The sequence below is a fragment of the Malaclemys terrapin genome, chromosome 3, assembly GCF_027887155.1.
Source record: "Malaclemys terrapin pileata isolate rMalTer1 chromosome 3, rMalTer1.hap1, whole genome shotgun sequence".
NCBI classification, from domain to species: Eukaryota; Metazoa; Chordata; order Testudines; family Emydidae; genus Malaclemys; species Malaclemys terrapin.
The window spans coordinates 75961248-75985820 of NC_071507.1; the positions used below are offsets into that span (position 1 = coordinate 75961248).

The 24573-nt window shown below is 41.9% G+C and overlaps 1 protein-coding gene across 2 annotated transcripts in view; it reads right to left on the minus strand.

Moving 5' to 3' along the window:
- Positions 1-24210, minus strand: part of LGALS8 (galectin 8) — a 29221-nt gene extending 5011 nt beyond the window's left edge. Inside the window, exons 1-8 of one of the 2 annotated variants that reach the window (XM_054021390.1) lie at positions 24091-24210; positions 22429-22569; positions 18825-18913; positions 17277-17487; positions 15920-16039; positions 12530-12586; positions 12422-12448; positions 10456-10544 (exon numbers count right to left, since the gene is read on the minus strand). In XM_054021390.1, the coding sequence (XP_053877365.1) occupies positions 10456-10544; positions 12422-12448; positions 12530-12586; positions 15920-16039; positions 17277-17487; positions 18825-18913; positions 22429-22467 (632 nt within the window). In that variant the 5' untranslated portion in view covers positions 22468-22569; positions 24091-24210. The remainder of the gene's footprint in view (positions 1-10455; positions 10545-12421; positions 12449-12529; positions 12587-15919; positions 16040-17276; positions 17488-18824; positions 18914-22428; positions 22570-24090) is intronic. The other variant, XM_054021391.1, reaches the window with a different exon arrangement.
- Between the last annotated feature and the right edge of the window lie 363 nt (positions 24211-24573).

Genomic DNA, 24573 nt, shown 5'->3' on the forward strand with positions numbered 1-24573 from the left:
TTGGTTTTAAATTGACACTTTTAAACCAAATAGTTCTGTTAGGGATTCTAAACTTTTAAGAAGATTTAAGCTATGCTTTTTTCTAGAAGTGTGTGGTTTAAGGATTTTATTATTCATCCCCAACAAAACAATATTTTGCACTTGTTGTTGATAGGCTGCAATTTTATTTACAAGTTATACTGAGAAAAAGGAAGCCACTTTGCTATGCTGACAATAGCTAAAAAATTTTAGATACCACCTAGACAAATTTAACACTACAGGAATATGCATAAACTGAACCTGATTAATAACTTTTTTTATTATGGGTGTTGTGGTGAGACCACTAGCAGGTTTTGGGTTTATTATTGGACAAGTTACATTATTGGTATTGGATTGTTATAATTATAGTTAATAATTGGATTTTGAACCTTACGTTTAAATGTTACATTTAGTACATTACTTTTGCCTTTTGATTAGGTTTGAAAATTAGCTATAATGAGCACTTTATATTGCTTTTAATTTTTATATTTAAGTTTATATAAGGTTAAACTCCCCCCACCCCATTATCAGATTATTACAAATAGCTTTGTTTTTTTAAGTTTTATAAGCTATTTTGTGTTTTAGGGAAGTTGAATTTGTTGGTGAAGTGGTATATATTTTACATCCTCCCCCCTTTGAGTTATTATTTAAGGGCCAATTTTTTTTTTAGCCACTGGATGGCAACAAGATTACTTTAAACAAATGATATTTAAAGGTGACTCTTTTTATTAACCTGGTGTATAGTACTGTGGATAAGTTTTGGGTTGAATATAATAGTTTGTGGTTTTTTGTATTGGTATGTTTTGTTTTACATGCTTAGGCAATTGAGCACGACCCTGTCGTTTGGTTTTATGGGGTTGTAACAGTTTACTTTTAAATTTGTGATTTTGGCTTAGTTTTACCCTTAGAGCAACAATAAGGGTGTAGTAAATTAAAAGATTTTTTTTTCTACCCTAAACTCAGGTAGCAAAGTACTCCATCATGCTCAATTCACGGAGTTGTAAGATTTTAATTCAATCTTCCCTTGGTAAGCCAAACACTTTTGCTGTTTTTTTGTACACATTGTGCATGCTTTGCAACAGAAGAATTTTTTTTTTTTTTTTATTCCTACTTGCTTAGCTACCAGATTTAGGGTTTTAATATTTGTAACAACTGCTACAGGGCAATCAGAATTAGAATCTGAGGGGGTTTTATCCGGATTGGGATTTGAGCTTTTATTTGAGCTTGAATCTATAATTTTTATGTTTTGACTTTTTCTACCCAAATGTACTTTTTTTTTTTAAATCAGAGCTATTAGAACTTTTCTTTGGGAATAATCCTTGATAAGCAGGGTAACTTTCCATAAAACCTCTGTTCTACACTTAAGACATCTCTACACTGACGCAGGACATTTTTTAGTCCATTAAGATCTGGTGTAGTAGGGTGTTTTACTGGTACACCAGGTGATACTAGCATATATCAAGCGGCTGTAGAGGGTGCACAGAATTTTAGGGACCTAGGCAATGCTGATGATCGCCCAAATGCCAGTAAGTGTTCACCCAAAAGGGCTGGGTCTTCTGATTTATATGGTCCCAATGTAACATTGTGTGGAGGAGCAGGAATTGCATTCCTTGGTTGTTGTATCTCTTTGTTGTAACCTAGAGATTACTGCATCACAGGCACTAGCTACTTGTGTCACTGCATCTTTTAGTCCCTGAACAATTACAGTCTCTAAAGGCCCTCCCTCTTCACTATCAGGGGTGGACATTAACTAGGGTTACCATATTTGTACATTGAAAAAGGAGGACACTCCACGGGGCCCCTGGCCGCGCCGCAACTCCGCCCTTTCCCCTTCCCCACCCAAACTCCCTGTCCCAACTCCGCCCCCTCTCTGCCCTATTGGCCCCCTTCCCCAAATCCCAGCCCCGCCTCCTCCCCTGAGCTCGCCACATTCCTCCTCTCTCCCAGCCCACCGAAACAGCCGCTTTCTCCCCTGGCTCCCACCGCTCTCCAGTCCCTGCGCCCCCAGCCGGGCGCTTCCCCCGCGCAGCAACAGCTGGGGGGCGGGAAGTTGCTTCGGGCCCCGGGCCTGCCCCAGCGCACTCCCACCTGTGAGGCTGCACCCCAGCCGCAGGCTCCCTCTCTGGCCGGGCTGGAGCAGAGAAGTGCTGCATGCGTGGCCCGGGCCTTGCCCCCAGGCTCAGGGGAGCCTCCACCCCGCTCCCAGCCAGACCCGGCGAGGCTGCGGCGGCTCAGGCCAGGCGGCTGCGGGAGTTGCTGCAACGCGGGCCCTTCCCGGGGGGGGGGGGAGCTCGGGCTCCCGGGAGCCGCCACCGCGCCATGAGAAACTTTCCCCTGCGCCAGGACCCGGCAGCGGCTTCGTGGGGGGGGAGGCTGGCGGGGGGCTCCTTGCACGGCCGGGACGGAGGGGGGAGACTGCCAGAGCCGCGGGGAATGCTCAGAGGAGGGAGAAGCGGCCCTGGGTCCCCTGCAGCTGCCTGCAGAGACGCCACCGCGGGCACGGGGTTGCAGCAGCACGGGGGAAGGGGGTTTGCAATCCGCAGGCTGCAACGAGCTGACACCCCAAGAGGAGAGGGGGCAGTGGGTAGGGTTATCATACCTCCGATTTTCTGGACGTTTATGTATATTTAAAAAATCCTCCCGGACAGTGATTAACAACTAAAAAGCAGGACATGTCCGGGAAAATACGGACATATGGTAACCCTAACATTAACAGAGAGGAGAGGATATTTTCTCCCCCTTTTCTCTGCTCATCTCATCCTTTACATTACTAGTTGCTTTTTTTATGATGACAATCAACTTTACCTTTTGTGATGCCATCCTGGGACTTCCTTTTTCTATCTGCAAACTGCTAGTAGCTTCTGCACTGCTAACTTCCCCTTTTGACTCTCCCTGTGGCTCCTGAGACTCACTTTCCAACTCTGCTCCTCAAGGTACTGTATTAGCCTGAACTAACTCTCTTGCCCTACTTTTAGTAATTGGCGCTGCAGGTTTTTTATTTTCGTTGGTTCCACCATGCCAGTAGGGATGGGAACTGAGTTTTTGTTCTTCTCTAACACATCTCCTATCTTTTCCAATTCTTCGATTCTTTTCAACAGCCAACCAATGTCTGACTTACAGCCGTCCAGTGATTTTAAGCTGGCATCCACTTGCTCCTGCCAACAACGTGCTTGCTTTCCTGCTTCCTGTACCTGGTATCTACACAGTTTTAAACTTTTCTCTAACTCCTGCTTCTTTTGGAAAAGTACTGACCATTTCTTTGACACTACATGTAGCTGATTTGTTAAATTTTGAATAACCTTTTTTACCTTACTCAAAGTTTACCCTTATTCAAAGTTTGCTGGGCTTTTCTGAGTAACTTTCATTTTTATTTAATTTCTTTCCCAGCAAACTATAAGCCACAAGCAGACATTTAACATTTCCCTTAACCAGTTTAGCTTTTTTTTGTGCTCTGTTTCAACATTAAACAACTTACTTAAAAAACCCCATGGGTTACAATGCCCAGAGATCATTTCGCTATTTCTTAGTTGTACTAAACCTCCTTCGTGTTCCTGAATGTATTTTTTGGCAATTTTTTTTTAAAGCCATACTGCGGGTAACTCCAACAGACTCTACTTTTGCCCTGGCTCCACTCATCTTAAGACTTAACATAGAACTCATTTCAATTCTAAAACAAAAAATTTCACTTCACTATTGATTAGCCTATGTAATAAACTATATAATGAACACTTTGCTGTTCTTTACTCGGAAACTGAAGGCGTCCCTTCACAGAAACAACAGGAAACACCCCACGCCAGTTTTTACACTTAGTTCAATAAGTCCCAAGTAAACAATAGAGGGGTTGGAGCACATTCCCCTCTCTTCCCTCGATGGCTTGTAGCTGATCGAGAGGTCTTTTTCTCTGTTGGGACCTGTCAAACAGCTGGGAGAAACTGAGGCAGACGGATCAGAGGTGCAGCCTGGGAAAGCTGAGGGGACTGAAATAAGGTAGCTCGAACCGTACAAGTTCTGAGTTACTGTGGCCTTTTGGCGGCAATTAATGCATAGATTTATCAACTTCCCCGCCACCACTAGTGTGGGTCAGCGAGCCCAATGCTACTGCTAATATCTTATTGGTACCATTTCTTATAACTTTAAACTTCAACAAAGCCCCTTAAACACATACAACACTTTAAATAATAATACTATTACTCTTTATCTTGCAAGATTAAATTCAAACCCCCTAAGCTAAAAGTCTAAGTCAAACCACAGTACATAACAGGAAATACTGGGATCGCTGCCAAGAAGCAGTCACAGGAAATCAAGTTCCTGTGTTCTTAAGAGTGAGTGAGTAAGACATACAATCTTGCTCTCTAACTTTACCTCTTTACTTATGCCTCAGGTGAGATTCTCAGGGGTCTAAAGATGCCTGGAATCCCTGAAAATCCCTGTCTCACATACCTTGAGTCTCCTGGCTGGCTCACCAGTCTCTTGCCTGATTTAGGAGATTAATAATATTAATTTGGATAGTATGGGTTTGGGATTGCCAATTTGTTTGATTAGAAGATATTAAGGTTTTTGTTCCGAATTAGGCTTTACAGAATTTACAAAGGACCCTTGGGGGTAAGACAGGAAGCTCCCACTGAGACAGATATAGCCTTAAAGGCTTGTTGTTAAGATAAATGAAGTTTTAATCAAATGGTAAAATAATTAGAGTTACAAAATTACAATTGTATTACTGCTCTTCAAAAGATGCATATGGTATTATGGTATTATTATGTTACAAAGCTTTGATTAATAGCCTTACACCCTTTCTTGATAACCTGGTGGTGAGACACACAGGACCAGCCTCGCCTTTGGCGGTTCAGGTTCCATAATTCTTGAGTGAGAGGTGCAAAGCTTAGAAGAAGCTAGAGCTAAGAGCTATCGAAGCTAACTTAGAGTTTATTTAATTAACTTAAACTTAAAATTAAAACCTAATAAACAAAACTAAGAACAAAAGCTTAGGGAAACCAAGCTTAGCCTAGTCCCCTTGGAACTTAGAAAGTTTAAGAAAAACAAGTACAGGCCTTTTAGCAAGCCCCTTTTGTATAGGGCACAGGTGTCTGAACCCTCCTTTATGCCCAAACTTTATTTTTTACCCACAAAAAATGTAAGGTGCACTTACTCCATAGGCTAGTATGTTTGTACATATTGATGACATGTACATACATATTAATGACATTAAGATTATACACACGTTATTTTTGTTCTCCCAATTATTTTGGTTCTTTCCTTGTGGTGTACCTGTTAAGTTTGAGCATACAGACTTGGAAACCCCCTATGCCATTTTACCATTATCTATCTGTTTAGGTGAAAGGTCCCACACATGTGGAAGTGTGTTGACTCTGCTATCTGGATGAAAGGTCCCAGACGTGTGTGTGTTGACTTTGCTATCTGGGTGAAAGGTTCCAGACAGAGATATGCTAACTTTGCCTTAGCTCAACATACAGGATATGGCCTGTAGGTCCCTTGCATTACAGCCGAACTTACTTTAGTATAAATTTATAAACCTATTACAATAAACCAAATTCTTAAACTATAAGAAAAGAGATATATACACACACACACACACACACAGTTGTTAGCTCATTAGGAACTTAGCAAGCATCAAAGTTGTTAAATCAAAAAGGCCCATGCATGCGCCCTCCATGCAGCCTCATGCCCCATATTAAGGATATACAGGGCTGCATGGGTGAACCCCCTTAGTTCCTTCTCTACCACAAAGTCCAGCAGAGGAAACTCCAAAGCAATGGGGAAGGAGGGTTCATGTGCACCTGAAGTGGAGCACCCATAGGGGGACACATCTCAAACACCAGTTACTATACAACGTGAGTAACCTCTCCTCCTTTGAGTAGTGTCTGTATGGGTGCTCCTCTGAAGGTGATCCAGAGCAGTATTCCTGAAGGGAGAAGTGATCTTTGGAATAAAGTCTAATACTGAAGACAAAACTGCATTGCCAACTGCAACATCAACTCTAGAGGCATGAACCAAAGCACAGTAGTTTGAGAAAGTATGTACTGAGGTCCTGGTTGCAGCTCTGCTAATTTCAGTAACTGGAACATTCTTGAGTAATGCCATGGAAGTAGATTGCAACCTTATAGAATGGGCTAAAATTCTACAAGGCGACTGAATGCGGAGTCATAACATGAAATGATACACCCAAAGATCCATCTGGATGGAGATTGTTTCAATTGCAGAAAGATCTAAAGGATCCACAAAGAGTGTGTGACACTTTGAATGGTTTAGTTCTGTTCAAATAGAAGGCTAATACCCTTCTAACATCCATGGTGTGGAAGGCAGCTTCTTTCCTTGTCTGATGCAGTTTCCGTGGGGGTAGGGAGAACAAAACAGGAGATGAATGGTCTGGTTGATGATATGAAATTCAGCCAACACTTGAGGTAAAAACATAGGATGTGGTCACAAGAAGACCTTTTCCTTGAAGAACACTATAAATGGGGGGAGAGGGGATCTGCCATTAAAGCCCCCAGTTCTCCAACCCTCCTGGCAGAAGTGATGATCACCAAGAAAGCGATTTTCATTGATAGGTCAAGCAACGAACATATACTTAATGGTTCAAAGCAGTGTTTCATAAGGCATAAGCACAAGGTTCAAGTCCCATATAGGAGTATGATTTCTAATTTGTGGAAAAAGATTCATCAGACCTCAGCAAGCAATCTTGACAGAGTGAGCAAAAACCGAAAAGCCTTCTCCCAGTAAATGAAAGGCTGTCATAGTCACCAAGTGTACCTTGAAAGAACTTTCTTCCAGCAGGCAGCTGACCCACCCGGAAATATATCTGTACCTACTGTGGTCGGATCTGTGGTTCCAGAATCTGACTCCAGAGTCATCTCAGAGCCCATATGTAAATCTGTGGTAGAGATCATCCTTTAATTGAGGGATCACCAATGAATGAATGACAGAACTCCTAGTAAGAACTGATTTTTTTTAAAATTCCAACAGGTAGTCAAGGACAGTGGAAAGAAGAGCAGGTACACCAGAGGTATATCTCCTTCCCTTCTGAAGTTAAGTATGTCACATGGACTCCTTTCTACTGTTTAACAGCACATGTTGAAAAGGACATGTCTAACTCCAAGAACCATCAAGGAACCATGCCTGGAGCCACAGAACTTCCAGCATAGGATGAAGGGTCTGACCAGCATCGTGCAATAACAGATGGGAACTGATTGGAAGTTGCCACAGTGGGCGAGAAGTAAATCAAATGAGACAAGTATAACAAACTGGTCTTGGCCAAGTTGGTGCAGTCAAAATGACCTTGTGCTTGTCCTGCTTGATCTTGTTGAGAACTTTCAAGAACAATGACACTGGTGGATAAGCATAAAGAAAGCCTTTTGTCCATGAAATAAGGAAGGCATCTAGAGATTGAGGATCAAGACCCACTCTTGAGCAAAACGTCTTTCAATTTGCTTTGGTTGCATTGGCAAGAAGTTCAACTTCTGGAAATCCCCAGGTTAGAAATATGCTGTTGAGAACTCAAAAATCCAATTCCCACTCATAATTCTGAGAGAGGTGCCTGTTGAGATCGTCAGCCATGGTGTTCTATATACCCAGAAGGTAAGAAGCTGAGAAACATATCTGGGTGGCCACACACCAACTGCAGAGTTTTATTACTTCAGCACAGAGTGAGGAGGAGTGTGCTCCACCCTGATGATTGATGTAGAACATACAAGCCACATTGCCATGATCTTGATGGATTTGGCTTGGATCAGTGGCAGAAGTGGAAGCAAGCTGACTTCCCTCAACTCCAGAATGTTGATATGCAGAAGACTCTCTTGTGAAGACCATTTGCCCGGGATGATGTGAGTGCCAACATGCTCTCCCCATCCCGAAAGGGATGAGTCTGAAATGATGATGGCAGTTGGAGGAGCTTGAAAGAAGAGAATTCTGCACAGACTTTGAAGGTGTTCTACCAACTGAGTAAGTCCAGAACCCAATGGGGAATGGAGACCCGTCTATTGAGACTGCTTATTGGTCTGTAGACAGTCCTGAGCCATCCCTGGAAACACTGGAGAGGTAATTTGGCATGTTGGGTCATGAAGACACATGCTGCCATATGACCCGACAGCTGAAGACAGTTCTTTGATGAAATTTTAGCAATAAGATTCTGTAGAGTCACAAACCTGTCCACAGCTATAGCAACCTTTAGAGAGGCTCCTATGAAATCTGTTGAACCTGGATCAAAACGATCTTTCTGAGACTGATCTGGAGGCCGTAAATGTGAAGCAAGGACTTTGTCATTTGTATGGCCAATAGAACCTTCTGATTGTCTACTTGGGCTGATTCCTATCGAGATAAGAGAAGACAGTTATGCCTAAAGGACATAGAGGAGCAGCCACAACTGTCAGGGCCTTTAAGAATACCCTGGGTGCACAGGAGAGGCTAGACGGGAGCATGCTGTATTGGAAGCAGTTGTGGTTGACTGTAAATCAAAGGAACCTATTGTGAGAGGGGTGAATTGCAATGTGGAAATGTGTGTCCTGAAAGTCGAGATATGCAAACCCATCCCTGTAATCTAGAGAGGGAGTTATACCTGCAATGATCACCATCTTGAATTTCTGTTGTTTCTGCTAATATTGGTCTTCATCCCCCATTCTTTTTGGGGACAAGAAAGTACTTGGAATAAAACCCTTTCCCTCCTGTGCTGAAGTGGAACTGGTTCTATGGCTCCTATGCCTAGGAAAGAAGCAACTTCCTGACTCAGGAACCAATCATGAGATGGGTCCCTGAAGAGGGATGGGGAAGGAGGGCGGGAGGGAGGGATGGACATGACATTGATGGAATAACTCCAATGTGAAGACCTTCAGAACCCATATTCAGATGTTCTGTTCTCCCATGCAGATTGAAATTGGGGGAGATGGTATCCAAAAGGGGCAAGGAGAATGGAATAATGCTGCAGTAAATCTCTGTGGAGTGAGTGGTTTAGACTCTTGACTAAGCCATCAAAACTGATGCTTGCATGACAGGGTAGCTGGGATGAAGTAACTATGGCAGCAGCAGTCTTCTTTTTTGGGTATCCAGGGCTCTTGGCTGAGAGTTTAGGTGAACTACGGAAGCTAGAAAAATGAGCTGGGTGAGATATCTGATATCTGAGACTAGCTAAACTTTTTGTTTGCAGGCGTATATATCCCAGTGGATCTAAGAGTAGCCTTCAAGTCTTTCAAGGTGTGAAGGAAGTAGTTGGTAGACTCCAAAAAAAATGTGACCATCCAAAGGAAGGTCCTCAAGAGTATTATCTACAGTACCTCCATAGGGAAGCCTGACAACTGGAGCTATGTTGCTCGTTGCATCATGACACAGTGGAAATGGACCATGCAGCAGTATCTGCATCATGGTCCACCAGTTGCATCTACGGAGGCTTGCAATGATGTTCTCACTAAGAGCTGACCTTCTTGGCTGATGGTCTTGAATTGCTCACAATGCACCTCTCATAGATATTCAGTAAAGGTGTTAAATTTATTGTCATTCGAATAGTCATAGCTTGACATAAGTGCCTGATTGTTTGCTGAAGAGTAATCCTTACAACCGAAGAGGTCGAGCTTCTTCTGGTCCTTATTGTAAGGAGATTTAACATAGTGTTGGCTGTCGCACTTATTAACCGCTTCCACTATCCAAGTTTGGTGAAGGATGAGAAAATTAAAAACTCAATCTCTGGCTGGGATGTGTTGTTGTTTTTTTTTTTTTCCTATAAGCATGCTTTACAAGTGGGTGGTGCTGTCACTGGAGTCTGCCAGATGGTCTTAGAAGGATCCAATAAAGCTTCATTGATCGGAAGGGCTACACATGTGGAATAAGTATGGAAAATGTCCAGGAATTTATTATGGGAATCCTGGACCTCTTCTAAGGTGACTGGATGCACTGAATCAGCGATGCATTTCTTCAGCTCCTGGATCTGTCTGAAGTAATCTGCCATGGAAGGTGAGGTGTTACAGCTGAAGCATCATGAACATGTGTAGAATAGGGCTGCACGAAGACTGTACTTTCCATTATTCCTATTTGGTTGGTTGATAAGTTTTGTCAACATGTTACACAACTGTGATGGTTTTGTAGAGCTGAACATATGCTTTAAACTGAACAGCTATGGCCCTGAATAGACACAGGGTGCACATCTGCTAAGTAAAAAAAAAAAAAAATTTTTTTTTTTTTTAAACAATCACTTGTCAGTGTAGAACTTTAAGCTGACTCAGGAGCAGTGCTGATAGGCATCCAGATCTCTTCAGATGGTCAGCCTGAGGTAGGACTGAGGATGTCCTCTCTCTGGGCAGGTGCAGCAAGTAGGGAAGAATCAGACTTTATGACAGAGTAACTCAGATATTAAAAACAGTAGTAATGAACAATGACAGTATTACATGTTACAATTTGATCTCCTACTAGGATGTAAGAGCACTGCAATTTACTGACCTGTTTGGGTTTTTATTCACTTCTCCTTTAATGGCAACTGTCTGTCCAGGACGAAGTGCAGAATTAAGCCGTGCAATGTAAGGAACCACCTGAAAAGGCAACAGTGCTCGGAGTTATAGCCTGTGGCTTTAAACATACATTCTGATGATGCCCATCAGTCACCTCCCTGCTGACAGTCTCTCCTTTTGTATTTTTTAAGTAATCTGAACATGTCTACTTGTCTTTTTCAAATTTTCCATGTCTTTTAATAAATTATATTCACCCACCACTGGGATGATCTAGTTATGGGTGGGAAGGCAAATAGGCATGTTCATTCCAGGATCTTTTATTTAGTATTTATACTTAATTTTTAAAATCTTTTGGATAACAAATGGGACTTTAAAATACTCCAGACAAATAGTACATGTAGCTTCATCCAGAAGATTTTCCCTGGGGTTTTCTGCAGCCATGGCTACCACTGGACAGTGCAACAGAGTAAGTTTCACTTTCCTGAGCTCAGAAATATGTCCTGCCTGCATCAGCAACTGGGTGTTTCCCTTCCTGGAACTGACTTGTGCTGTTTACTGAGCTGGAACAAGCCTATTGTTAACATTACAGCCCTGGAGTTGTGAAAAATGTACCAATAGGCCTCTGATTCTGCAATCAGCCCCCTGTCCTGGTGTGGACAATCCCTGAGGCTTCACATGGGCATCATCATCTGCCTGAGATGATGAGCCTGCAGGTACAGGGTGTGCATGTCAAAGGAGTGATATTAAATTCACAGGCTAAAAACTTATCTAAGCTGGAATCAGTGTTTCAAAGGCTTCTCTGGCTCAATTTAAAGGGACTTTAGTGCCAGCAGCGTTGCCAACTCTCATGATTTTATCACGAGTCTCATGATATTTGACATGACTATTAAAACTCCAGCTTCTGGAAGCATGTGATTAGGTGAGAATCTTGCAACTCCTCTCCATGCAGAGTCCTTACACCTACAGCCCTCATGATGTACAGGAACTCCTTAATATACTATTATTCCTCCAGCAGTCTGGGCCCTGGACATGTTCCAGGCACAGGCCCTTGTTGCTGATATCAGAATTAAGGATTTGTGCAAGTAAGATGAATGTATGGAGTGTAGTGTGTACAATTCTTTCAGTAGAAGGTACTTCTCTGGGGTGGGCACCAGCCCATTGACAATGATTGATTTCAGGAGTGAGTAGCAGGGTATTCCCTTTAAATCCATATTTCCGTGCTTTTAAGGGTTGGAGCTGTGGTGGGAATCTGCACTTGAGCAAGCTTATCTGCCTTTCAGATAAGTTTTTGTGCACAGGATTAAAATTTCCCCCATTAATTCAGGCTATGTCTACACTAGCGAGCTTACAATAGCACAGCTGTGCCACAATAAGATCACTTGTGTAGCTGCTCTATGCTGATGGGAGAGAGCTCTCCCATCGACATATTAAAATCACCTCAACAAGTGGCAGTAGCTATGTCAGTGGGGGAAGCTTTCCTGCCAACATAGCGCTGTGCACACTGCCACTTATGCCGTCGAAACTGAATTTTTTGGTTCAGTGGCAGTTCAATAAAAAAACAAAATCAGTTTTGGGTCAAACCAAATTTTTCAGAATTTTCAGTGATTTGAATAAGTCCATTCTGGATCTGTTCCACAGCAGGGGTTTAAACCTGGGTCTACCTCATCCCAGGTGAGTGCCCTTACCCACTGGGCTAAATGTTAAAGCTGCGGGAGAGGAGACACGTACTCCTCTGGCCGTTTTAAGAATGGCCAAAACTGTGTGTGTCAAATTTGCAAATAGTTTCAGATCATGACTTGATTACAGCCTATAAGCACCTACATGGGGAACATTATTGAATAATGGGCTCTTCGATTTAGCAGAGAAAGATGGAACATGATTCAAATGGCTGGAAGTTGAAGCTAAACCAAGTCAGATGTTTTAATATTTGCAATTTACATATATAAAACAATACTTACAAGTTGTGAACCATCAGGCACTTCTCCCTACCAAAAAAAAAAAAAAAAAAGTTAACTAGAACATCAAAGAATGGGAAGATCACATAACCACAGTATATGCATACGTACATTTTCTGAGTTTATCTTTGTTATTCCTAAAGATGATGGCTGAGAGCCTTGTAAAGACTGCAGAGAAAAGATATTAAGATCACTGATCACATATACTAGAATTCTGATTCTAAACTAAGTTTGTTAGAAAGTTTGTTGTACACAAAAATGTGTGGCTTTAGACTACTATGGAAATCCTGTGACTATGGTTAAAAGTTATTCAAAAGACTGTCTAGTGCAGATGTGGGCAAACTATGGCCCGCAGGACCTTCGTGCCTGGCCCCTGAGCTCCCGGCCCCTCCCCCGCAGCCTCAGCTTGCTCCGCCACCGGCGCAATGCTCTGGGCAGCAGGGCTGTGAATTCCTGGGAGACCTGTCTGACCCTGGTGCTCTGGGCGGTGCGGCTGTAGCGCCGCCAGCCACCGGTGCTCCAGGCTGTGCGGAAAGGGGATAGGGAGCAGGGGATAGAGGGCAGGGGAGTTCGGGGTGGTGGTCAGGGGGTAGGGGTATGGACAGGGCTCGGGGCAGTCAGAGGGTGGGCAACAGGGGTTGAATGGGGGCAGGAGTCCCCGAGGGGCAGTCAGGAATCGGGGGGGGGGGGTTGGATGGGGTGGCTGGGGGCAGTCAGGGGCAGGGGTTCCGGTGGTAGTTAGGGAGAAGGGGTCCCGGGGGGGAGGGGAGGGCAGTCAGGAATGAGAGGAGGGGTTGGATGGGGTGGCGGGGGGGCAGTCAGGGACGGGGGTTCCGGGGGCTGTCAGAGGACAGGGAATGGGGGGGTTGGATGGAGCAGGAGTCCCGGGGGGGGCCATCAGGGGGCGAGAAGCAGGAGGGGTCGGATAGGGGGCAGGGGCAGGGGCTGGGCCACGCCTGGCTGTTTGGGGAGGCACAGCCTCCGCTAACCAGCCCTCCATACAATTTTGGAAACCCAATGCAGCCCTCAGGCCAAAAAGTTTGCCCGCTCCTTGTCTAGTGAAACCACATTGTGCTGTCTAAAAGGATCTGGCTCAGGTTGGACCCTCACTTGACAGGCCTGGGACCTGTCATCTTGTATTGCTTTTGAGTAACCCTTCAGGCAGATCCTCAATATAATACTGATGGGATTTTTTGGAGGACACCATATTCAGCATTCCTAAATGGAATGAGGAAGACAATTCCGCAGGGCCTTTAAGGAATAGGATCCTAGAGGCCATTGGGATTTCAAAGTGATCTGTTTTTTTTACATGACATAATTTACATGGCATATAACTTGAATCTTGAATTTAAATGTTGCTAAATGTGAACAAGCTTTGATCTAGCCACTTTCATATCTCATAACCTCAACTTGTTTGGTTCAGGGCAACCCTTGCCATTCTTCATTGCATAAGATAGCAGAACTGTCCCCACTAGCAGGGAAGGAAAACAGAAAAGTAGAGAAAATGATAGAACTTTGTGGTCAGCCTCAGAACAGCAACAGAGAAACTATAAAGACACAAAAACAGAAAACCTGTGATTACACCATCATTTTCTTCTATGATTAAGAAAACATATGTGTTTTTCTCTTTGTATTGCACTTGGAGGCAGAGGTCAAACTGTTCAACACTTGCCGGCCCCAAAACTACACCCACAATCAGTCTTCTAAAACTGAAACATTCAGCTTCATGTTAACATTTAATCCAGGCATTTAGCTGGTGAGGGCCATAAAAGTACCCAGATATAGAGCTACATCCATGCTGCATACATAAAAGAGCTTGGTGGACACCTCTTCAGAGCCCAGTCGCTGTTTTTCTCAGGCCCAAATTTACCTCCCTTCAATACAGTTATTACCCTGGTGACCTGAATTCGGCTAGAGGTCTGACAGAAAACAAGGACAATTTAAGCTGTGATTAGCAGGTAGAAATCCAGGGAGCTTTCACACAGGAAAAAAAATATTTCCATCTGAGTTTCTATGGAATTTTACTTCATAGCCAGATAAAAGCAACGAGTCGGATTTGGGTATGGAAGGGGAGAGAACGATTGTCCTACCTAACTGCATTTCTGGGCTGTTCCCCCACTCCTTGTGCTGTGCTGCCTTGTTGCACTCACTAGCCACTGTCTGCACTGGAGTGAGGAATGGCACTTTCCTTGCTGTTTTGCTGGCAGTCCCCATGCTGCTGTCTACTGAAGCAAGCCTCAGGCTAGGACAAAGAACAGGGAAGCTGTTGCAGTGGACCTGGCTGCTTCACAAAGGCCTCGTTTGACTGACAGCCCAGAAGGCTGAGCTTCACCTCCAGAATAGCAAGGGAGGGATGGGGAGACCCTCACCTGCCCCTTCATATCTGGAGAGTCTGTGGGGCTTTGCAAGTCTCCCCGGTGTAATAAACAGATCTCGTCTTCTATACTGAGTTGTGCAGGAGAGAGACAGACTGAGCCGTTCCCTCCCATTGGTTCACCTTCAACAGATTTGGCAGTTTGACTGAATCAATTAGGAGACAGCACTGTGCTGCTCCATATTATCTCAAAGCATTGCAGCCCAGCCAAAGGGTGACTCAAAACTCAAAAAGGTACATTCACCATCTAATCAGTCAAGTTAGTGTTGTTTTGGTCGATAAAGTAAGGTCACATATACAAGTAAACACTCTGTAAAGAGTTCTAGCTCTGTCTTAGTGCAAGTGTTTGGAAGTAGATTATTCTGGGAAAGATGCTCTAGGGATCATTTTGAAGCACAAGCAGCTGAAAGTTCCGGTCTTCATCTCCAAGGGGGGTAAATTACACATGCCTATTTCTGCATACAATCTAGAGTATGCATCTGAAGAAGTGGGCTGTAGCCCACGAAAGCTTATGCTCTAATAAATTTGTTAGTCTCTAAAGTGCGACAAGTACTCCTGTTCTTTTTGTGGATACAGACTAACACGGCTGCTACTCTGAAACCAGACAGCAAATGTGAAAAATTGGGACAGGGGGTGCAGGGCAATAGGCAACTATATAAGATAAAGTCCCAAGTATCAAGACTATCCCTATAAAATCGGGACATCTGATCACCCTAATACAATCTGTTTTTCATATTAACTGTGATGTAAGTGTGTAGGCTGGGCTTCTCTCCCCAACACAGGAAGTTCAAATCCAAAATAGAAAAAAAGACATTCTGACACTGGGCAGAGGAATGACTAGCTGTAGCTCTAGTTAAGACTCAGAGTTGTACAGTATAACCCTGGTTATCTGACATTTAAGGAACAAGACATTCAGATAATATTTTGGGGGGATGAATAGGGGAAGAAATCATTATACTGGATATGTCAGGGGACATTACTGCACTTCTATATTGAAGTTCATATAGATTTTACTTCTGTGTTACTTCATTTTCACTGTTGATATCTTACTTCAGTACAGCATAATACGAAGTAGAAAGACATAAGGAAAAGCAACCCAAAATTAGCTATCCAATTCAGCAACTTACATTATTAGAAACAAACTGTATAGTCCGAATCTGTACTTTCCCATATATCCCGAGTGTATCTATTCTTTCCAGGTTAACTCTGTGGTTGTACAGCAGCAAATGTTTTTCATTTACAGACACCTAGAGAGGCAGAAAAAGGCAGAAATGTACTGATATCTTAAATAGTATTTATATACTCAACATAAGATCACTACTAAACCTTTACGTTTCTCTCCATTTTACTCAGTCGTGTTTTGTTTTAGCTTCTTACTTTGGAACATGCCTTTGACAACAAAGAATTTAGGTTTAAATTCATTTTCTTTTCCTTCACATTTTGAAATTGAAATAGTGAACATTATGGGTAATATGATAATCATGGTTAAGTTGCATGAAGTCTATTGACTGTTTTGGGGGTTGATTTTGTTGGCTTACCTTGTAATCACTGACTTCATTTCTTTTTCTTAATATGTTATGTTTAAATATTCCCTTCTCCCCACCCACACACAAACACTTCCCCTTCTCTATTAGCTCCACACCAAAATGACCCTACCACACAACCTCACTAGTGTTACTTGAAATGAATATGGTCATCTGTTTCTTTAACTCAAGAAATACAACACAGTCCTCGAGAAAGCTGTACTCTAGCCACTCTGAAAAGCCCTGGAGATATAATCCATCAAGAGAAGACTAGATGGACTAACCAGGAATTAAACAGCTAGAGACAGAGATATTATCTTCTTCCTCTTCCAGAACAAGGTTAAAGTACACCATGGTTCAGGGAGTTTGGTAGAGAAACAGAAATACTTGCCTAGTTATGTTTCTTTACAATAGTGTGGAATATTTAATGGCATTCAATAACAAAGATAAATTTACTGCACATTTGTACTTTGGTTTTGATATTGCATCTCTCATCATATTTTGATTCTCTCAGCACATCACCATTTGATGACATATGGACTATAGACTTATTTAGAGCTACACCCGTCTTATCTCAATTGGACAGAGCTGGACAAATATTTGTTTCTCTTTAGTGCTTCCTCTGACTGATCCAGAGAGCATTGTTCAGCACTCTTCTGTGTGCAGGAAGGCTGCTGTGTTCAAGAGAAGCCCTTTTACACATGGGAAAGGGAGGGGTTGTGTAACAGCTAGTATAATCAGGAAGATATTTGCTCCCTCAACACACAACTTTTCAGGTACCTGTATATAAAAGTAAAGGCCTACATTATTCAACAGTGCCCCTCTTTCAGCGAAAGCCTATAGTTTCTCTTTGTAATCCAAGTGTACATAGCTGTAAACAATAGTGACACTGACGCTTCCAAATTAGTTTGCGTTTATGGCATGACAAGTGGCTAAATATTCACCTTCCTTAGGGACTCACCTGGAATTTATCCTTCAAAACCATAAAGACAATCTTAAATGGCTTCCCTTTTTGAAAAGGCATCTGATAAGTGATCTCCTCCCAACCCCATCTTTCTTTTTCCAGAGTGTTACAGATTATGGAGCCCGATCTTTTGAAGCGGGGATTGAAGTGAAAGGCCACATCAGCACGAGGTTTTGTGCTACTGCCACACTGGAAGTCTACCTGGAACCTGACCACAAATTAAAACATACATTCAGTTCAGCTCATCCAGAAGTATTCTCTCAACAGTTTCAAATATCTAATTACATTTTGGTTCTTAATACAAAAACTTTGCATTAAACCTAGTAATGGTGATTACAAAACAATTAGAAGTAAAAAACTGAAGTGATACATACATAATATTAATTTATGACTAACCAAAAATGGGAAGATTTTTAAAGGCACAATTGGCAGTTATGCTCCCAGCTCCCACTGAAAATCAATGGGATTTCAAAAATCTTTCCCTTAATCTATTACTGAGAACTAGAATAACTTATAAGCATTTTTCAGGTGCTAATCACCATAACATCTGAGCACTTTAATAAATTAATCCTCATTACCCCCCTAAATAATCCTCATTCCGATTTTAAAGATGGGAAAATAAGTTAAATGACCAAATTCACATTGGAAACTTGTGGAAGAACAGGTAATAGAACCTAGATCTCAATTCCCTATCCTGGACCTTAGCCATCAGATCATGCATCCTCCCTCCTATTTGAAGCTTGATTCTTCCAAGTGACAACACTTTTATTATTTCAGATGCTGCCCTTAGAGAGAAAAGGTTTCTGGATCATAAGAAGCTGAATATGATCAAATGGAGGAGGAAACAAAGGAAGCCAAGCAGCAAAATAAAAGAAGTGGGCAGAGTGCAGGGAGGAAGGTGAGGAGTTATTTATTCTCTTTAAATTTCACCTTGAAGCCTTTATTTACTCCTTAGCTTCCTATTAACACACACATAAATTCAGCATTGTGTGACACTACTGTACATATTCAGAGCATTTTATAAATCAACATATTTTATAAGTGTCTATGGTAGGGTGACCAGATGTCCTGATTGTATAGCGACATATAATGATTGTATAGTCCCGATTTTTGGGTCTTTTTCTTATATAGGCTCCCAATTTCTCACACTTGCTGTCTGGTCACCCTAGTCTATGGGTTCTCAGTTTTTAAATATAAATTAAAGATTTAAGGATTGTGTCACTTTGAAATACGTTAATTACTTTTTCAAAACTGAAAAATGTTTGTTATTGAGGCTGTGGGTTTGTTTTCAAAGATTTCAGTCATTTTCAGTCACACAACTTGGGATCTCATCCAATGTCCATTACAGTAATGAGCCTCTCCACTGACAGAAGCAGGATCAGGTTTATAATGTCCCAATTTTATGATAGAAAAATTAAAACATTTTTAATGAATGTGTATCCCGCATGCTATGAAAAGCCGTTTAGTTGGGTTTTGATCAGCTTGCCTCCTCAAAGGCTTATTCACAATATAACCTCTTGAAAGTCAGATGGCTTTAGACATTACCTGTCGGAATCATCAGGAACACTTCCCTGTATTACAACTAGTTCTCCAGGAAGAAGACCACTAAGGATTGCCCCAGTGTATGGAATAACCTATGAGAAGGAGGGGAAAATAGAATATATTCAAAATAACATTTGGGGATGTTTAGGTCAAAAAGAACAATGAAAACAAAACCAATATAGCAAAATTCCCAGTTTTATCTAATGATTTGGAGAGCAAGATTTTCTAATTAATCAACGTAACAAGATTGATTGAGGTCTATAAAATCATGACTGGTATAGAGAAAGTAGATAAGGAAGTGTTGTCTACTACTACTCATAACACAAGAACTAGCAGTCACCAAATGAAATTAATAGGCAGCAGGTTTAAACAAATAAAAGGAAGTATTTCTTCACACAATGCGCAGTCAACCTGTGGAACTCCTTGCCACAGGATGTTGTGAAGGCCAAGACCATAACAGGGTTCAAAAAAGAACTAGATACATTCATGGAGGATAGGTCCATCAATGGCTATTAGCCAGGATGGGCAGGAATGGTGTCCCTAGCCTCTGTTTGCCAGAAGTTGGGAATGAGCGACAGGGGTTCCGGTCATTCCCTCTAGGGCACCTGGCACTGGCCACTGTCGGAAGACCGGATACTGGGCTGCATGGACCTTTGGTCTGACCCAGTAGGCCATTCTTATGTTTTTATGATGTAGTCATTTTATATGCTAACACTTTCCATTCTATTCGTATCTCAGGAGGATGTTAAATAGCAACTACTAAAAGTCAGACATTTTGAAAACAGCAGGTCCAGATAATTTGACACAAGAATTTTAAAAGAGCCAGATGAGGCGCTCACTGGACTGCTAGTCTTAGCACACTATGAAAGTTCCAGAAGATTGCATAAAAAGATAATGTTGTGCCAATTTTTTAAAAGGGTAAGCAGGATAACCCAGATAATTATAGGCTTCTCAGCCCGACATCCATCCTGGGCATGATAAAGGGGCAGTTAATATGGAATTAAAGGAAGGTTATATAATTAATGACAATCAACATGGGTTTATGGAAAGTAGATCCTGTCAACTAATTTATTTATTTTTTATTATTGGATTACAAGTTTGGTTGATAAAAGGTAATAGTGTTGATGTAATATAATTAGACTTCTGTAAGGCATTTGACTTGGTATTGCATGGCATGATTAAAAAATAGAATATACAATTAATATGGTATACACTAAAAATTAAAAATTGTCTAAGTGATAGGTCTCAAAATGTAACTGTAAATGGGGAATTATCAAGTGGGTGTGTTTCTAGTGGGTTTCCGAAGGAATTGGTTCTTGGCCCTATGCTATTTAACATTTTTATCAATGATCTGGAAGAAAACATAGAATCACTGATAAGGTTGGTAGATGACACTAATTGGAGAAGTGTGGCAAAGAGGACAAGTCACAGATATACAGCTATCTGGATTGCTTGGTTGGCCGGGCACAAGTGCATCTCAGAGTCACACACACGGCTCCCTGTCCCAATCTTGTCTAAACTATCCCACCACACTGTCTCTTCATCAGATCTGTCCCTCCCCCACATCTTTCCCTGCTTCCCAATGATTCCCAATTCCAGTCTCTACCCCCAGCTTCTTATCTGATCTGAGTCTCCCCCTCCCATACCTACTGGCTCCCAGTCCCCTCCCAAGTCCCAGTATCCCATCTCAAAAGGTCCCAGGTCGTCGTCCCCCCCCCCCTCCCCCCCGCCATTCCCAGTTTCCCGCTCCTCTCCATCAACCTCCAGTCCCAATTTCTGCCCCTGACCCCTTCTGGTTTCTTGTCCCAATCTACGCTCCCTGACCCTCCACAGGTCCAGATCTTGTCCTTGTCTTCAATTATGCAGCTTCCTCCTCTATTCTGCCTGGGCCCAGCAGGGTGGTTATTGAGAGCACAGGAGAGACAGGCTCCTTGCTCTCAGTTCATGTACCCGTCCTTTCATAGCCCATAGCCGCAACTGCAAGTAAAGTCCAGCTCAGCCCTGGACTGGAGTATGTTCCGTATGGACAGAAATTTCTGGAAATGTGGCTGTTAATATCTAAGAAGTCTATTGAGCACGTTCAATTTGAGATTTTTCAAAGACTCATAACTTGGCCAAAATTGAACAGATTTTCAGGGGGAATGCAAAAGGCACTTTCATTACACAAAAGCTACCCCTCCACCCCGCGCCAAATTTCAAGTTCCTGCTCCAAAGCATGGACTTCCAAAGAAAACAGAATGGCCACTGACACATCCTCGAATACCAAATATTCCAGTACTTCCGCAACAGCGTGGGCCTGCTTCCACCTGTATGCCCTTGCATGCATGATGATACTGGACAAAACTACGTCCGGTACAGGACAGGGACAAACCTTTCCAAAATCAGGACTGTCCGGCTTAAAAGCGGATGAATGGCCTGCCTGAAAGAAAAGGTCACCAGAATTTTTTAACATGGGCAAAATAACACTTTTTCACTAGCCTCATTCATGGAAACAACTAAACCATTTTGGCTGAAATTTTCTAGAAAACTTCAACCTGAGTTAGACACCTAGCAAGGAAAATTTTACCCCAGTCAACGTATGACAAAGCTATAAGCAACTGAAGACAGGTTTCAGAGTGGTAGCTGTGTTAGTCTGTATCAGCAAAAACAACGAGGAGTCCTTGTGGCACCTTAGAGACCAACAAATTTATTTGGGCATAAGCTTTCGTGGGCTAGAACCCATTTCATCATGTATTTATACTCTCTTCATGTATTTATACCTGCTCCTGTATTTTCCACTCCAGGCATCTGATGAAGTGGGTTCTAGCCCACGAAAGCTTATGCCCAAATAAATTTGTTCGTCTCTAAGGTGCCACAAGGACTCCTCGTTGTTTCAACTGAAGATAGTGTCTTCTACTGAGAAGTGTTGGGCAACCTTCATAATAGGCAGTGCTACCAGCTTCGCCTGTAATGTAGGCTCGTATGTATTTTTATTGGAGGGTGCTATTCCCTTCATAGTTAAGTTTAAAACTAGCTTCCCATTCAACTTCCTCCTTTACATAACCAAAATCAAACCAATACACCTATACAGCTTCTGCAAGAACAAGGTCATGAAACCCACACAAACCTAGAACTACAAAATAATAAAGAATTACACAATGCTGGGTTCAGCCCCAAAAAAGAACATGGAAATTATGAAGAATGGGGAAGATACACGTAGTTGTTCTGGATGCCAAAAAGCCCAACTCTGTCTCCTATCCAAAAGGTATGGCTAAGTGCTCCACCTGATTAAGTCTCACATTTCCATTGAGACGGGGCAATGCTGACACAACATGATGATAAGACTTGTGATACTCCACATTTATGAGTGCTCTCTCCTTTTTGGAAATACTATACTTTAACTTTGAAGATACACACAACTCCAAGTCCCTTACCCCTATTAACAGGAACTGTACTGAAAGCAGCAGGTGTTATTCTCGTGTATATGAGAAATATTGGAGATTACTCAATATTCCTATCATCACACAAACAGCACACAGTTCTGACTAGCTGACGTAAGAGCAAAGTCCCGTGGGGTAAAGCTGCCCAGTGTTTTCAGGGAGAAGCTGTTTACACGATGGGGAATTACCGGGTTATGGATTGTCTTCTGCAGTTGGTCCAAGGGCATCGTCGTCCCTCCTTCAGCCAAGTCTGTTGGCTGTGTGTGACCAGCGATGGATTTTGAATATAGTTAAATTTCTCAGTTTTGTTGGCATTGAAGAAAGGATCCCTTTGGAAAACCAAAATTAAGTTTTAATTAAAAAAACTGAATGAAGTAATCCTTGTTCAGCCTTCAAAATATTAAATTTTCTTCATGCTTTTTGACATACTAATGAAAATGTTTTAACAGGAATTTGCTGGCTTAATTTTACAGTTTCTACAAGATATGAAAATTAAGTGCTTAGTTGCCCCAGTAAGACATACCCCTTACCATAGGGCAGTGTGTACATAGCTACAAAGTTTGCTTGAGAACTCTGGGAATAATTGATTCTCAATAGATATAATCTCTCCCACAGCTCCCCACTGTGCCTGGGAAGTGTGGACAATGCACAGTCCTTAAGCATGGTCCACCATTCTCCTTTCTACACAGCTGTCTAGATCTTGTTAGCATGGAAATTGTGGGAGAAGAACAGAGTTACAGTCCCACAGAGGAGCTGAGAAGGAGTGGTCCCTGTACTCAGGGACTGCAGTTGTTCCTGATCTTTATGTGGGAGTGCAAGAGGGGAAGGCTCTTTGCACGTTTCTACTTCCCACACAAGAGCCAGGCAAAATCTGGTCTGAAATAAGCAAGAGAGCAATTTTATTTTCTTCTTTTGCTAATTCCTAACTTTCCTGAGGGAGAGTCTGTAGGCTGACCTTTGCTTTCTCCTGACCAGTCAAAAGACCATGGGTTCTCTTACCTTTGATAATGCGATGAAAAGACTAGCAAAAACCACAATTAAGACGAAAAGTTTCTGTTTTCTATATCCTTCAGCATATACAATCCCAGATATCAATGAATAGCTCAAGGACAATACTGACAGAGTCACTGAACAGATCGCTATGAACAGCAATGAAACTACAGCTTCTTAGTGTGTCCTGTACTCAGCAACCCCTCCCTTCTTCAGAAGGGCATCCCAGTGACCAGAATGTAATACCCAAATGTAAACCTACAGACAATAATATTATTTATAGTATTCTATTATGCAAACAAAGGCTATTTCATTTAAGCAGACTTAGTGGGGCCTATGTTTGCTGTATTAAAAAAAAAACAAGTTTTACATATAAACAATAGTAAGAGAAGTATCCCCTTTAAAAAAAAAAAAAAAAGCAGTGCAGTAAAATTAATTTGTTACTTTGGAAATAAAGGTTCCCCTGTAATGTCTGTTCCCCAGACTTTCCAAGATTGTGCTAGTACATCAGAACTAGAAAGTGAAGACAGACTGTATAAAGTGAAATTGACTCATTTGAGAAAAACCTAAAAAGTAAACAAAATAAGACTAGTGTAAAATAAATTCGTTTTTAAAGGTTTAAATTTTAATAATCAGAGGAGTTTTTAATAATACAAGTAAAGGCATATTTTTAAAATATGATTTTAACCTTGCAGGGTCCTTTTAATTTTCTAGTTCTTATTTCTTTTGGATGCTCCCCGCAATGGAGTCAAGCCTGTTTTCTGTATCCAAACACATCTGCGTTTTTTAAATTTCAACAGTTTTTTTTCCCCTGAAGGGATATTGTCAATCTGTTTAAATCATATTTAATTTATGCTTACCTTTGTAACGAATAACCTCTTCAAAGCAACAAACTGAAATCTGACTGTAAATCAGATGTATCTGTTTCCATTTCGATCAGTTGTGGATTGTTTTAGCTGGTTACTCTGCTTGCACAGTAAAAATGGTTCCTCCACTCCTATTTCCTGGTTCCCATGCACCAACACAATGACATCACCACATGTACACTGCTCTGAAAGCCTCCTCCCCAGGCATTCCTTAAAGAACCAGTGTGTGTCACAGGTCACTTGCTGATAACATAGCTTTATTTTTGGCTGTTCTGTTTCCACCACATGTGGATTACTGTTTAAAACGGTCTTTTTGAAACAAATTGCTTTATTCTTTTTATACTTTATTTTTTTTTCATGCACTTTAAAATAGTTGTTTGAATTTCATCATGGTGAAAGATGCTGCCCTGGAGAATGAAATTCTTCCTTAAGCTGGATACTAGCTCTTAGTGCTAGCATCATGGTCCCCGACCATGG